The sequence below is a fragment of the Leptonychotes weddellii genome, chromosome 1 (genome assembly GCF_054177405.1).
Source record: "Leptonychotes weddellii isolate Sample4059 chromosome 1, ASM5417740v2, whole genome shotgun sequence".
NCBI classification, from domain to species: Eukaryota; Metazoa; Chordata; class Mammalia; order Carnivora; family Phocidae; genus Leptonychotes; species Leptonychotes weddellii.
Genome location: NC_138369.1, coordinates 10,367,197 through 10,383,759, shown reverse-complemented (window position 1 = coordinate 10,383,759; position 16,563 = coordinate 10,367,197). Strand labels below are relative to the sequence as shown.

The 16,563-nt window shown below is 49.6% G+C and overlaps 1 protein-coding gene across 1 annotated transcript in view; it reads left to right on the top strand.

Annotated features, from left to right (window-relative positions):
- The first annotated feature begins 10,795 nt into the window (after window positions 1–10,795).
- Window positions 10,796–16,563, top strand: part of UNC13A (unc-13 homolog A) — a 62,771-nt gene continuing 57,003 nt past the window's right edge. Inside the window, exon 1 of the mRNA XM_081815312.1 lies at window positions 10,796–11,002. Coding sequence (XP_081671438.1) covers window positions 10,981–11,002 — 22 coding nt within the window. The 5' untranslated portion in view covers window positions 10,796–10,980. The remainder of the gene's footprint in view (window positions 11,003–16,563) is intronic.

Genomic DNA, 16,563 nt, shown 5'->3' with positions numbered 1-16,563 from the left:
ACAGACTGGGTGTGTTGGAAGACTACAAGACCACACAGTGTCTGGGTGGGGTGACTAGAAAATGCAAGAAGGTTTGGCCAGGGAGGCTGGTGGGAGTTGGGCCACATAGGGCCTCCGGGTCACAGGAAGATGTGTGGATTTCAGTCTGAAGGCCATGGGGACCCGTGGAGAGTGTGGGAGCAGAGGGGACATGGAACACGAACTGTAAAAAACGACCGTGAGCTGGTTCCAAGCATTTTATAAGATTAGCACATGTCACTACCCATTCTATTGTACAGGTAAGGAAACAGGACTTGACAGGGTAAGTGACGTGCCCAGGATCACACAGCACGTGGCAGACCTAGGATTTGAATCCAGATGCCCTCAGTTTTAGGGGCTGGGCTCGTGAACACTTAGCCGGGAGCAGCCTGGTCCGGCTGGTGGCCAGCTTGCCATCAGTTCATTCTGCAAAAAAATCAAGATGTGGCGCGGGGAGGAGGGGAGTTGTGAGTGGAGGAGGCTGCATTTTGTTTGTTTATAATCCCGTCCTCTGCGAGGACCCTCAGTCCCTCCCGCAACCCCACCCTATTAACGCAAAGACGCCGCCAGAAATGGCGATTTCCTCCACTCTGCTCCCACCTGCACCGGATCCGCCTAAACTCCACCCCCAAGGCGGATTGGACGAGACGGCGTGGCGGACACCCAATGGTAGCTCAGGATACAAGTTCCCGCCCCTTCCTCTCCCTCAGGCCACTCCCCAACCCCGCCTCAGGGCGGGTCCTAGATTGAGAGCGAGTGGGAGGGAGGTCGCTCGTTGGACCCGTTTAGGTCCCTGGTTTTTGCAGAGGACCATGAAGTGGGTGCTTCGAACCAATATTGAGCACGTCATCTTCAGAAATGACGTGCGTCCCTTCCTTCCTCCCACACACGGTGTGTGGAGTGTACATTGTGCGCCAGACCCTGTCCCAGGCCAGCAGAGGTCCTGCCTTCAGGAGCTCCTAGCTCAGTGTTCTCAAGAGGGCCGAGCGCTCCCTAATTTTTAATACCAGATTCATTCATTCATTATTCCGCTTGACATATGTTTCTTGAGCAGGAGGTGACCTGCCTGGATGGCTTGCAGTTTTGGAAGCTGGTCAGAGGGGACAGAGATGAGTCCTGACCCGGCTTCCCACCCCAGGCAGCGCCATGTCCTTCCATCCAGACCTGAACCAAATCAAACGGTCACCATTGTATTCGCATCTCCCATTCCACTAATGACCAGACCGGAAACGCAAAGTTGAGGACGACATAGGGGTCAAGGGTGCAGACCAGGTTCAAATCCCAACTATGTCCCTCCCCAGTTGTGTGGCTGCCCTGTACCTCACTTTCCCCATCACTTGAACCCCTGTCATAACAGCCTCTGCCCGGTAGGGTCTCTGTGGAAATTAAATGATTTAAAGCATGAAGCAGGATCCAGTCCAGCCCGTGCTAAACTCTCAGCTGGTTAGCTATTCTTGTAATTTATTATCTTTCTTTGGAAATCGACTGGCCACAGGTAGCTCTCTTGAGTAGACAGCTGGCAGTAATCCAGCTGGGGTCTTCCCAGGGAGACCACATCCAACCCCAGACCTGTTTTCTGATGCATCGATTTTAACCCCAGTAAAGTTGACATCCTGTTCCTGAACATAATTAAACATTGATTCATTTGGACTTTGCAGTTCTCCTTTTGCATTCTGAATCAGTGTGCGTATATCTGAGTCTCAACATTTTCATAGGACCCCAGAGTACTTGGGAGCTCTGGGCATGAGGGGCTGACACAGCCCTGCCTGACAGTGCCTTAATGGTAGTCCTAGAAGCATGAGAGCCTGAAGCCCTGAGTTCAAATCCAGCTGTGCCTCATACTGACTGTATAGCTTGGGCAAATACCTGGGCATCTCTGATCTGCAGTTTTCCCACTTGTCAAAAGTGACAGCATCAAGGTCCCTTGTCGAATGTTCTTAGCCACCCATACCCTCCACCCTGCCATGTATGGGTACAAGTCCACGGTCTCCAGTCGATCTGTAGTGGGGAAGCAAGATTCGAAGGGGTGGCATGAATGAGGGTGCAGCCCTGGGCTGGGGCACAGGGAGGGATTTGTTTGGGGACAGTGGTGGCAGCAGGGGACTGGAGGCTGGAGAGGGCAGAGGCTTTAGGTTCCTCCTGATCCCTCCCCTGGGCTGGACCCAGGGCCAACGGTGGACGAGCCTCACATACTCTTGGCATTCTCACATTGGACATAGAACCACCTTCGCTTCCAGAGTCATTTCTTTGTGCTCCAGTTTTCCTCATCTGTAAAATGGAAATGATTGTACATACTTGGGGGGATGGCATGTAAGGTATACAGGAAGAGCCCAATAATTATTGAGAGGAAGTCTTTGTTTTGTTTTAAACTATCATTTTAGGGGATTTGGGAGTATAGGGATTAAGGACCTCAATGGGCTGCCTGGATTTGAATCCCAACTCTGCCGTTCACCTGCTGTGTGACCTTGGGCACGTGGCTCACATTTTTGCTTTGTTTCCCTCTCTGTAAAATCGGTTAAGAGGATTAAATGAATGAGCATTTGTAGAGTTCTGCGTAGTGCCAGGCTCCCCTTGAGAGGGTTCTTGCCTGCAAGTGGCCCTCAGCCTTGGGATCGCCCTTTGGCCCAGTGCTGCCACCTGCTGGTTACTCTAGGGACTTTGGGCTGAGCCCGGCCTCCGAGCCTGGAGCCCCGCCCCCCTTCCTCTGGACCTGTCTCATCTCTTGATCCATTCATCTCTTTTTATTGTCCGGCCTTCTCAAGCCAATCCAACTCCTCACCTCTTTGAGTTAGTCCCTTACTAGAGCCCTGCAGGTCAGGGCTGGGAACTTGCCAAGGGCCAGCACTGCCCTCGTCCCATTAGTTCTCTAGGAAATAATTACTTTTTAATTCCTATTTTATAAGTAATACACCAAGATGGCCCTCATTGATTTCTCTTTGTGATCACTGGCCTGAGGGCCCCAAGTAGGTCCAGCAAGAGGTACAGGCTCAGAGCATTTGTACTCACCATGTCCTCTGCCAGGAATGCCCTTCCTCCAATTCCCACTGTCCTTAGCGAGATGTCCTCACTCTCCAGCTTCCATCCTTCCAGAAAGCCTTTCCCAACATCCCAATCAGAGCCTCCTTCCCCCTAATCCCTCTCCCTTCCTTTGCCCCCGCCCTGCCCTTAGAAATTTGGTTCTACTGCCCCACATCCCCTTCCAGACTTCAGATGGGCCCCCAGACTTTGGGTATTACATGCATGTGGGTATGGATCCTGGCTGTGTTCGTTTAATGAATGAGTACATGAACATCTGTATTTAAGAAATGGCTTATTCTTTTTTTTTTTAAGATTTTATTTATTTATTTGACAGAGATAGAGACAGTGAGAGAGGGAACACAAGCAGGGGGAGAGGGGGAGGGAGAAGCAGGCTTCCCGCTGAGCAGGGACTCGATCCCAGTGACCTGAGCCGAAGGCAGACGCTTAATGACTGAGCCACCCAGGTGCCCCAAGAAATGGCTTATTCTAAGAGTTGGTGCAACTTCACTTCACATCCCTCCAACCTCTCAGGAACTTGGTCTTCCTGTCTATAAAATGAGCATACTATTTTGCCCACCTTACTTTGCAAAGGATTAAGGGAAATAGCATTTATCAGGCATTCAGCACGTTGCCAAGCACACAGTAGGCTTTCTGGAACCACGTGAATATTCTTTCCCTCTCCATTCAGGAGAACCTTGAATGCAGGATCACCTATTTCTATCTACTTCATCTCCTTCAGTACTCCTCCACTCCCCACCCCACTCCAGTACCCAAGGCCACTGACAACAGAAATGTAGGGAGAAGAAGATGAGAATGTATGGCTGTCCCAAAGGCTCTGAATTCCATGTTCCCTGCACTTACCATTGCTTGCTGCCCTGCTAACAGGGACTACAGTTGAGGATGGACAAACATGTGAAAGGTAGACCCCTGGGTTTGAAGTCTTGGTTTTGGTCCTGGGAGCCAGGTGGCTCTTCACCCTATGTCTACACTCTGGCCGCAAGTGGCCATACCCCATCTCATATTGATCCTATCCATTTGTATCACCAGCCCAACCTCTCCCCTGAGTTTCAGACTCGAATATCCAAACTGCACTGGGTATTCCCATTGGGTGCCTTGCAGGCATTTCCAGCTTAGCAAGTCCAAAGCACAGATCTGTTTCTCACCCTGAGATCTGCCACTTCTCCATTAGTATGGTGGTTGGCTCCACCATCACTCAGCCTCCCAGACCCCCAAATCTGGACTCATTCTTGTCATTTCTCTTCCCTTACCCCCACATGTCCAGTTCATTGGCTGGTCCTTAAGGCTCAGACTCCAGAATGAACCTGAACCATCCCTTCATTCCCATAGGCCCTGTCACCTACCACCGGGATGCTGCCCTGGCCTCCCATCACCTACACTCCTGCTCCCTTGGCAGTCTCAGAAGGATTCTTTTTTTTTTTTTAATTTAAATTCAATTAGCCAACATATAGTACCTCATTAGTTTCAGATACAGAGTTCAGTAATTCATCAGTTGCATATAACTCCCAGTGCTCATCACATCACATGTCCTCCTTAATGCCTGTCATCCAGATACCCCATCCCCCCACCAACCTCCCCAAGGATTCTTTTTTTTTTTTTTAAGATTTTATTTATTTATTTGACAGAGAGAGACACAGCGAGAGAGGGAACACAAGCAGGGGGAGTGGGAGAAAGAGAAGCAGGCCTCCCACTGAGCAGGGAGCCTGATGCGGGGCTTGATCCCAGGACCCTGGGATCATGACCTGAGCCGAAGGCAGATGCTTAATGACTGAACCACCCAGGCGCCCCTCCTCAGGGTTTCTTCACTTGATCTTAGCCAAAAGGCCGAGTAAGTCAGATCATGTCCCTTCTCTGCTGAAAGCCCTCTTTCACGGCTCCCATTGCCCTTTGAATAAAACCCACACTCTTTCCTGTGGCCAGGAGAGAGACCCTACATGGTCTGTACCCCCATACCCCTGCCCACCTCCTCCTCCTCCCTCCCTCCCTCCCTCTGACATACTAGCTCATTCACATTTATGGAGTGCCTACTGTGTGCTGAAACCATTCTTGGCACAGGGGGGTCACCCCCCACCGGTGCAGGTGGGGCATCAGTGAGGAGTCCGGGGGTGGGGGAGACATGGGTGAGAATGAGGCCTCAGTGACAATAAGATGCCCATGGAGCCTCAGGTCCTGCTGGACCTATGTTCTTCCCTAAAGGGAGGAGGCCCAATCTCTCCCTCCCATTCACTCTTGGCATAGGAGATGGGCAAGTTGGGCCTCTCTTTCTGTCTTAGACCCTTACCCACACCCCCAAGCCCCTCATAGCCCCTACCCATCTCCCTTCTCTCTCACTCTGTTCCAGCCACACCAGCTTCCCTGATATTCCTCCAATACACCAGACATGGGCTTATCTCAGGGCTTTGCACCTGCTCTGCTGTCTTGAATGCCTCTCCCCCGTCTCTCCCTTTGCCTGGTCCTTCACCTCCTTTGGGTCTCAGCTCATGTGTTCCCTCCTTCACAAGGCAGTTATCCCATCCTCCATCATTCTTCTCTATCATGGGACCCTTCCTATTTTCCTCATAATTTTCCTTGATTTCTTCTGTGCATGGTTATTTGTTTGTTTCCAACTTTTGTGCTAGGAACCATGTCACTCTGTAGAACCTGGTGATAAGAGTAATTCCCAACATCCAGATAGTGCCAACAAATGCTTGCTGAACAAATTGACTGACATCTGATTTATATCTTTCCCCTCTGTGGAACTTTGTACAGTACAAGAAACATCAGATATAGCCAATAAGGACTGGGAATTTCTTTGAAGACCAAGCACGGTTGCCTTGGCTTGGGCTCTAGAAGAAGCTCTGCCCATTCCCCATTAAAAAGCTGAGCTCAGGGGCGCCTGGGTGGCTCAGTCCTTACGTGTCTGCCTTTGGCTCAGGTCATGATCCCAGGGTCCTGGGATCGAGCCCCGCATCAAGCTCCTTGCTCAGCGGGAAGCCTGCTTCTCCCTCTCCCACTCCCCCTGCTTGTGTTCCCTCTCTCCTTGTGTCTCTCTCAAATAAATAAATAAAATCTTAAAAAAAAAAAAGCTGAACTCAATAGGTGCTGTGGAGAGGGAACTTTCTCATCTAAAGCTCTTGGCATAGGAGATGGGCAAGTTGGACCCCTGGGGATTGCTAGGAGCTCATTGGTTGGGAGATGTGTGTGTGTTTGTGTGTGTGCATGTGCTCGTTTTTGGTGTGTGTGGGTCTCTTCCCGTGTGTGTGCATGGAGGGGGGGAGGACTTGTACTTCTCACCAGTCTGTGTGCTGTCTCCCATTATTTGTCTTTCAGTGACTTCTCTGTGGATTTCATAGGATGGTAAAGAGAATGAAACATCAGAAGCCAAGAGAAGAGAGATGGAAAGACAGAGGGTGAGTATGAGTTTGCAGAAGATTTGAGTGTAGATGCATAGTAAGAGGAGCCAGGGAAAGAGGGAGCTGCAGAAAAAAGAGTGCAAGAGAAAGATGGAGGCAGCATGGCATAATTAAATGGAGGGTTGGGATAGCTCAAATAGCTAGCTTTGGAATTAGCAGAGCTGTTGGTGGGGGCAAAATGGGACAGTGGAGCTTAAAAATTAATTGGATCTGAATGATCAGTGTATCAGAGACTTTGACAGAGGGAGATGACATGTGGGTAAAAGAGGGCAGAACAGGAGAGACCAATGCATATCGAACATATTGAGAGAATGTAATTCACATTAAGAGATTAAACAAGAAAAGTTATATAGGCATCCCAATTGATTCAGGAAATGTAATTGCTAAAATTCACCACCCATGTGTGATAAAAGCAAAAAATCCTAGCAAATGGGGAAGAGAAGTGGACCACTTTAACTTGATTTTTCCATTAAAAACCTCTAGCGGCGGTGGGGGGGAGCACCTGGGTGGCTCAGTAGGTTAGGCATCTGACTCTTGGTTTAGGCTCTGTTGTGATCTCCCCATTGGGGCTTTGTGCTCAGTGCTGAGTCTGCTTCAGAGTCTCTCTCCCTCTCCCTCTCACCCAGGCTTTTGCTCTCTGTCTCTCAAATAAATAAATAAATAAATAAATAAATAAATAAATAAAATCTTAAAAAAAAAAAACCTCAGCAGATATATTTAGCGGTGAATATTGAAATGTTCTGTTTAAGATGGGCAGATAAGGCAAGGATGTCAGTTACCATGGTGTGTGAGATTGTACTGAAGGTACTGGCCTGCACCACAAGGCAGGAAAAACAAATGAAAGGTCCAAGAATTGGTAAGGAGGAAATAAAAGTGTCTTATTTTCTTTCCTGCAAAGGAAAAGATAAGTTAGGTTGAAGAATTTTAAATTAAATCCATAGACACAGAAAGCAGATTGGTGGTTGCCAGGGACTGAGGGAGAGGAGATGGGAAGTGACTGCCAATGGGGACGGGTTTCCTTTTGGGGTGATGGAAGTGTTTTATTACTAGATAGAACTAGTGGTTGCACAATATCGTGAATGTAAAAAATGCCACTGAATTGTACACTTTAAAATGGTTAAAATGGTAAATTTTATTATGTGTATTTTACAGCAATAAAGAAAGGAATTTAAAATTAAGAGCTTCCTAGATCCTCCTGCTCCAGGACAGGGAGCATAATTTCCTCATCTTGAGGGTGGGCTGGGCTTAGTGATTTGCTTACAAAGAGCAGAGTAGGGAAAGAGAAAAAGAATAACTTGACAGTGGATAAACTTGGCAGACAGCATCTTACTCAGACGATCAAGGTTAACATCCCCTGCGATATCATGTGGGCATCAAGGAACTCTGGTGACAATGAGAGAACCCCATCTCTGCAATCTTCCCCTCAAAGCCCATAACCCCAGTCTAATAATGAGGAAATATCAGATAAACCCAAATCAAGGGAATTTCTGCAAAATACCTGATGAGTACTCTTTAAGTGTGTCCAGGTCATGAATAATAAGGAAAGACTAAGAAACTCACAGATAGGCAGAGACCAAGGAGATAAGATGACTAAAAGCAGTGTAAGGTCCTGGATTGGATCATGGACTAGGAAGAGAACATTAGTGGAAGAACTGGTGATGTATAAAGTTTACAATTTAGTTAATAATAAGTGCCAATGTAAACGTTTTCCTTTTGACATGTATATCCTGTAACCACATTAGATGTTAACATTAGGGCAAGTTAGGTGAAGAGTATATAAAAATACTCTGTACCTTTTTACAGTTCAGTGCCTCTACGACTTTTCTGTATGTCTAAAAATTTTCCAAAATAAAAAGTTTATTTAAAACATTGAGAGACTCCGTTCAGAAATGATACCAGAAATAGAATGGAAACAAGCCACAAAATTGGAGATTTTTTTTTTACAACACACATTAAACCAACAAAGGATTCATATGTAATATGGTTAAAGAACGCACATCAGTAGGAAATGACAGCACATTTTATTTTTTTTTAAAGATTTATTTACTTATTTGAGAGAGAGAGAGAAAATATATGGGGGGGAGGGGCAGAGGGAAAGAGAGAGCGAGAATCTCAAGTAGACTCCCTGAGCCAAAATCAAGAGTCAGACTCAAAAAAGAAAGAAAAGAAATAAAGAAAGAAGAAAGAAAGAAAGGGAGAAAGAAAGAAAGAAAAGAGTTGGACTCTTAACCGACTGAGCTACCCAGGCACCCTTTTTTATCCATTTTTAAAAATGTGACTATTGGGGCATCTGGGTGGCTCAGTCGGTTGGGTGTCTGAGTCTTGATTTCAGCTCAGGTCATGATCTCAGGGTTGTGAGATCGAGCCCTGCATCGTTGGGCTCTGCACTCAGCCGGGAGTCTACTTGAGATTCTCTCTCTCCCTCTCCCTCTGCCCCTCTCCCCCTCGTATGTGTGCTCTCTCTCTCTCAAGTAAATAAATAAACAAAATCTTTTAAAAAACAGATTAAAAACTTGAACAGGCATTTCATCCTAAGAAGAAACCAATAATCACATGAAAAGTTCCCCCTCGTGAGCAATAAGAAAGGAATCAAAACCAAAAGGAAGCAACAGTTCTCCCCCTCCATTTTGGCATGATTCAAAAACTGGGAGTATTCCAAGTGTTGATAAGGGTGTGGAGCAACTGAATGCTTATATGGTGCGAGTGTGATAAAAATAGTTGGAGGCATGTCAAAAAACAATTTGATGTTATCTTGTAAAGCTGAGCATGTGGGTGTCCTACAATCCAGCCATCTTACCCATGTGCACCAGCCTACATTTCTGAGAATGATTATAAAAGTTTGTGGGGTTTTTTTTTTTTTTGGAATAAACTCAAAATGGAAGCAATCTTAAGGTCCACCAACTGGAAAATAAATAATCAAAGGTATAGTAAATCAAGAGGATACTGTAGAGTAGTGAAATATGCATATATTACAGCACACACAGAAACGTGGATGAATATCAGCAGAATTATGTTGACCAAACAAAACAGGTTAGTAAAATATGTGATCATTTTATTCTCATTACATAAAGTCCCCAAACACACAAAACTACACTGTGCATTGTTTGTTGATAAATTTGTGGTAAAACTGTAAAAAAAGTAGGAGAATGAAGAAGAAAATTTGGGGTAGTTCTTTCTGAAGGGAGAGACGAAATAGGGGAGAGGCCCATGGGGTCTTGGACTGTGGTGGTAATGTTCTTTATTCAAGCTTGTCATTGCTGCCCCTTATTCCTTACCTAGGCCTAATCAATACGTAATAAAAATTAGAAAAGCAGTGAGAGTTACAACAATGGATAACAATATACATTACTATTCCAAGTTCTTTAAGGTGTTAGCTTACATAACATCTGCAATTCTGTGAGGCAAGTCCTGTTATTGTCCCCATTCTACAGATTGGGAAAATGAGGCATAGAGTGGTCACATGACTTGCCCAAGGTCATGCTAGAGATTAGAGGCAGAGTTGGCTTTTAAGCACGGGCCTCACTTGCAACTAACTCCATGTACATTCTGTGTTTGTGAAGCTCCTTCATGTGTGCTGGGGGCAGGGGATTCTGTGGGGCTCAGCTTCTAGTGCTGTTCTAGGCACTGGAGATACACGGTGAACAGGTTTACAGGAACATGACCCACATGGAACTGCCCAGCTAGGTAAGTGGGGAGGCCTGGAGAGCAGAGATGTGTTGGGATGAGGGCTGAGTCAGGGGAAGAGTTGGGGGCTGGGGGAGTTCAGAAGGTAGGATCAGTGTGGGGGAGTCAGGGAAAGCTTCCTGGAAGAGGAGATGTTCAAACCGGATATTGATGGATGAATAGGAGTTTGCCAGTTACACAAGGGCCTGAAGGATGGGATCCAGTCTGAATATGTGCAAAGATCCACAGGCTGAGGGGCTTAAAGAGTGAAACAGATACTCAGAAGGTGACCTAGACAGGGAGTGGCAGAGACACAGAGAGACTGGACAGAGAGAGGCTCAGAGGGACACACATGAACAAAAGAGACGGAGAGACAAAAAGAGGAACAGATAGACACAGGGAGAGAAAGAGATAGAGAAACAGGCAATGAGAGACACAGACGTAGAGACAGAGAAATAGAGGGAAAGCAGAGAGACAGCAAAGGACTCAGGAGAGAGCCAGAGAACCCACAGAGCGACTCCAGGAGAGATGAAAGCACACAGAACCAGTAGGGAACCTGAGTGGGACCGCTCTCTGTCCCTCTGGTCGAGGAGCCCTGGGGGCGGGGAACCCCCACCCGGCTCCGGCCCTTTAAAGCTCCCCCAAGCTTGCAGCGCCCCCGCCCCATCAGGCGTCCCTGGGCTCCGCCCGCCAGCCCGACATCAGCAACACGTCAGGAACTGTCCGCACCCCCGGAGCTGAACCAAGATGGCCGGCGGCGGAGGCCGGGCCCCGGCGTGAGCTGAGCGCGGGCTGCAGTCCCGGCCATGCCCTAGCCCAGTGGCCGCTAAGCTCTACCTGACAGAGCCGGTCCGCCGGCGACCCCGGAGACATGTCTCTACTTTGCGTTGGAGGTAGGAGGCGAGGCTGCGGGACTGGGGACCGGCGTGGACCCGGACAGGGCTCGGGGTCCGTGTGGATGCGGCTGGGCTCCTGAGGGGGTGACCCGAGTACACGCGGCTGGACTTTTGAGAGGGGAGCTAGCCCTTGTAGACGCGTCAGGGCGCCTGAGGGGGTGATCCATGCAGATGTAACTGTGTTCTCAGGGGGTCCTGGTGGCCGCTGCTGGGGGTCGTATGGACGTGGCTGAACGCGGAGGCCCTTGTGGACGCCAGCAGGGATCTGAGGCTCTATCTGACTTCCTAATCTAGACTGGGGAGTCTGTGTAGACCAGGTTATTAGGTGTGGAAGGGGCTGGGCTGGGTAGTTCGAATGAATCGTGTAGGGTACTTGGAAGGAGTCCTGTGCGGTAGGCTGGGCTATGGGTTCTCAGGGACGTGGACTAGGCTCGGAATTCAAAAAGGGGTGCAGAGGGAGGGGTCTCCAAGCCCTGAGCATGTAAGATTTAGGTAAGGGGGTTTGACCATCAGGACAACGGCGAGCTCTAGGAATCCCCCAGCCTTGGGTGTGAAGAGTCCTGGGAAGGGGCTGGAGAAGACCCTTCCCTACGTCCTGAGAGGGTTGTGACTGGGGCCTGGGGGCGCTTTTCCCGTTAACTCTTTGGACTTCCGAATGGGGGTAGGGGGAATCGCCTGAGGGCCTCCCCACTCCCCGCCCCCTCCCGCACTCCGGAACGCGTAACCGGCCTTCCCCGTAGGGAGCCGACCCCTCGGGGTGCAGTGCCGGTCTGCACCCCTCCCGGCATCCTCACCTCACCCACTTTGCGCCGAAGCGAGGGAGGGAGAGGTGGGGTGGAGCTATTTTGGGGCCCGAATGCCATCTGCACCGAGGCCCACGCCCAGGCCCACGCTCTGCGTTGGGGTGGGGGGGGAAGGAGAGAGACACAGGAGGGGCATGATCGCTGCCCCCCACTTCTGAGGCTGAGGTGGGGGCAAAGCCAGCCCATCAGGACTCAGGCGTCCTGGGCATTCCAGTTAAGAACTCAGGCTGTGGGAGACGTTGGGCGGAGGTGGTGGTGGCGAACAGGGGTTCGAGGCTTATAGAGGTCTCAACCTGGGGTTTCAAGGACTGGGGTCCACCTCCCTCACTCACACCTACTCCCTTCAAGAAGGCTGAGGTCGGGGAAGAAGTGTGTTGGTCAGGCCTGAGATGTCAGGCTTCAAGAGACTTTAGGCAGCGGGGACTGTGGTGTGTGTGTGAGAGAGACAGACAGAGAGAGCTGAACCCCGCTTCCGCCTGGACCCCAATGAACAGGCCCAGATCTGGGAACCGCCCCCGCCGCCCTTCCCCCTTCCTCCCCTCCCCCCTCTGTCGCTCCATTCACAAACCCTGCCCCGCCCGCCCGCTCCCTGCCGCGGCGACTTCCAGAGTGCTATCGCGCGGGGCTGGGCAGGCGTGGACGCGGGTGTTCTTAAAGGGACAGGGACTTGCTTTCTCAGAGCTCGGTCCCGACCGTGCCTGATGGTGACAGAAGGGCCCATAGATCAAAAGCCAACTACCCCCTGACCTATAGAGTTAAGGGAGTGGGGAGGTGAAAAGGACCCCCTGGAACCTCCCTGGGCTAGGCCTAAGGGAAGGCGGAGGTGAACGTCCAAACCCCCTATTGGCTTCTTCCCCTCCTCTAAGTTGCCTAACTGTGGGGGCCGGGGCGGGGGTGGGGGGCGCGGCTGGCACTGGAGGAGGCGGTCAATGTGAGTGTTCCTGGCTGATTCTCTCCTCTGCTCCTCCCACCCCCACCCTACCCTGCCACACATCCTCTAAGTTGGGTTCCTCTGGAAGGTTTGCCTAGTGGTGTGTGTGTGGGGGGGGGGGAATTTCACCATTAACTCTGACGCAAACCGGAGGCTGGACTGCGGAGGTGGTGTGAAGGAGGGGGGGCAGTAAGAAGGGTGAGGCTTCCAGAAACAGAGGCCTGTGGGAAGAATTGTGTTGGATGATTCTGTGGAAGTTACAGGAAGGGAATCACCAGCAGAGTGGAGGGGTGTTGCTGGGAGGGGCAAGTCTATGGGTGGGGTGGGAAATAAAACCGTGAGACGTATGGGGGGTGGAATAACGCTGGGAGAGGCAGAGGGGAGACCAGGAGAAATAGAGGGTGAAATACTGGGAGGGGCGGGGGTGATGTCCAGAGTGGGAAGGCCAGGGGGTAAGGGGGTGAATGGGAGAGGATAGGGGGCAGGGGAGCAGTGGAGCGGGGCTGGGAGGGCTTTCCATGGGTCTGAGCTCATCCCTGGAGATGAGGAGATACCTATACCTCCAACCAGAGGCCAATTCATATTTGCCCATATCTGTACACACATGCACTGAAACGTCCATACACAGACTCACCCTGTGTGGACAGAAATGCCCAGGATCCACCAAGGCTCCATGAAGACCACATGCCCATGACACTTATGGACACATGTGCACATTCATATGTGTGTGTGAACATGTATGTAGGACATATATATAGCCCCACATGTATATAGGACACAGCCACTCTGCCACATAGACATGGCCCCCGAAATATAGGCGTGTGTGTCCACATGCATGTACACAGACATGGGTGTATCCAGGCATGTTTGATGCATGTTCACAATATCCAAGTCACATAAAGATCCACTCATGCCCTGACATACAAGCATGTACCTACATATACCTGTTAGGGCCCCAATCCCAAGAAATACGTATGTGTACACCTGAGCACATGCTAAGGCCACATGTGTATGTGCATGATGACACTTGCCCGGACATTCAAAGCAGCCCCTTTGAACAGGTGAATGATGATATGTACACACAAGTAAACAAATACACATTCCATACAACTGTATAACACACATATCCATACACATACCACAACATATGTTTCTAATTAACATATCACCTGCAAGTCCTCGTATACCTAAACGCACACATACTAGCATGTCCCACATACAGTCACACTGTACTCCCTGACACATATGTACAGATCATCACCTGCATTCAGATGGTACACATAAGCACATGTCCCTCCATGAAAACATACACACACACCCATGTACACACACCTGCCTGCCCTGGTAACACTAGCAAATACACATGCAAACACACACACATGCAAACTCTTGCATACATACCCGACACCAACACATAGGAGACCACCTTATACGGGTCTTGCCTCTGCCCCCTGTCATTTCTTTATGTGGAGTCCCATTGCTCCCCCCTCCTGCCATCCACTTGCTAGGGCTTGGCAGAATCCTGAGGCTGCAAATGCCAAGTGCTACCTGGTTCCTTCATGAATTCATTCATATATTTACTCAGCAAGCATTAGTTGAGCACCTACTCTATGCCAGCCACTGTTCCTGGAGACCCAGCGCTATTCCTGGCTTCATGCTGGTGGGGTCAGAGTGGGAGGGACAGGGAAGGGCTGAGGGAGCCACGGAAGGTGATATCCAGGGCTCTCTTCTTTTGGAGCTAATCAGGAGGGACATAGTGCTCTAAAAAAGTGGAGGGAATAGCACGTGCAAAATCATGGTGGTGGGAATTCAGGTCTAGACCTTTCTTTTTTTTTTTAAAGATTTTATTTATTTATTTATTTCAAAGATTTTATTTATTTATTTGACAGAGAGAGAGACAGCAAGAGAGGGAACACAAGCAGGGGGAGTGGGAGAGGGAGAAGCAGGCTTCCTGCTGAGCAGGGAGTCCGATGCAGGGCTCGATCCCAGGACCCTGGGATCATGACCTGAGCTGAAGGCAGACGCTTAAAGACTGAACCACCCAGGCGCCCCAAGATTTTATTTATTTGACAGAGAGAGACACAGCGAGAGAGGAACACAAGCAGGGGGAGTGGGAGAGGAAGAGCAGGGCTTCCCGCAGAGCAGGAAGCCCAATGCGGGCCTCGATCCCAGGACTCTGAGATCATGACCTGAGCCAAAGGCAGATGCTTAACAACTGAGCCACCCAGGTGCCCCAAGTCTAGACCTTTCTATGTGCCTTACAGCATTTTGCCAGGCCACTCAATGTTTTTAAAGGCTCCATAAATATTTCATGAATGACTATTGCATACAATTAGCAAATGCATGTGAGGGTGAGTTTGCCTCAAAACTAATAATATCAACAACAAGCCCATTTATCTGGCATTCTACAAGTATGGTGTTGAGGACTTTTATGTCCATTGCCTTCTTTAATCCTCACAGAAACCCATTTTACAGATGAGGAAAACCAAGGCTTAGGGAGGTTCAACAACTTGCTTAGTGCTCCAGAGCCAGAGGTGTAGCTGTCTGACTCCACAGCCTACTGGGAGTTAGGGGTGAAGTTGAGCCCCTTCTTGGAAGAAGGGAAACCAAGTCCCTTTCATGGGATGAGAATCTGTCCTGGGAGCACCTTCTTCCTTCAACCACTCAGTAAAGAGACGTGTCATTTCTCCTCGATTCATTGCAGCTTTTCTGCTGCTCCTCTCCCAGGAAGCCTTCACAAATCCCTCTGCCCCTGGCTGCCCTCTTTCTGATACCATGTAGCCAGGGGAGTTTGTATCTGGGTCTTTGCTCTCACTATACTCATAGGATGCCTCTCCAGGGTTGGCTCTGACTCATCTTCAGGGCTGCAGTCTTAGCCCCTTCCCTAAGTGGCTCACTTGCCTCCCACATACAATGGGCTTACTCTGTGAGGTGCCAACCAGGACATCCCCAGTCCACCATCCTAAAACCACCACTTCCTGGCAAAGTCCTGTATCCTCTTCACTCCTCAGTGTGCCCATCTGTAGAATGGACACACTAATAGTACCCACTGCCTAGATTTGCTAGAACTCTCCAGTGAGGTGAGGCACGAAGAGCCCTTGGCATGATGCCTGGCCTGTGGAAAGGTTCCGTAAGTGTGAGCCAATGACAGGAAGAATCAATGATGATGTTTTTATTAATGGGGACTAAAAGCTTTCCGTGGGTGTAGGACATTTCCTGAAAACTCACTGCGTTCTCAGGCCTGAGGAGGGCTCAGTAGTACACAGGAGGTAAAAAGGTGTGCCAAGTTCATTGGAGGTAAACGTGCAGGGACAGGGGTTCAGCACCATGGACAGAGCAGGGACAGCGCCCGCCCGTGCAGAGGGGGCCGATCCTAGGACAGGGCTGCTGGAGGAGGAAATTCTGTCATTATTTCATTGAACACTATTTAATGAGCACCTACTATATGTCAGGCTTAGTTCTAAGTGGCGGCACCCAGTAAACAACACAGACAGAAATCTCTGTCAAAGTTCTCGGTGTGTTTATGTTTTACACTGTGGTCTTCTGTCCGGCTCTGGCTTATTTCTGTCAATGGAGGGTAAGAGCCCTCTCTCCCAGATGAAAGCCAGTGGGACCAGTGTCCTTACCACAAGGCTCATGTAGGCCATCGACATCACATGTAAAACCACCAAACATCTTAAAATCGATTTCTGAATTCTTTGTTTCCCTCCCCTCCTCCCCTGTCTTGTAGTGTCTTCTGACACAGTAAGCATGTCCCGAAGAGGGGCTTTCAGGTGCTTCCCTTGATGGTTGGAATCTACTCTTCATCCGCCCCCACCCCAGGC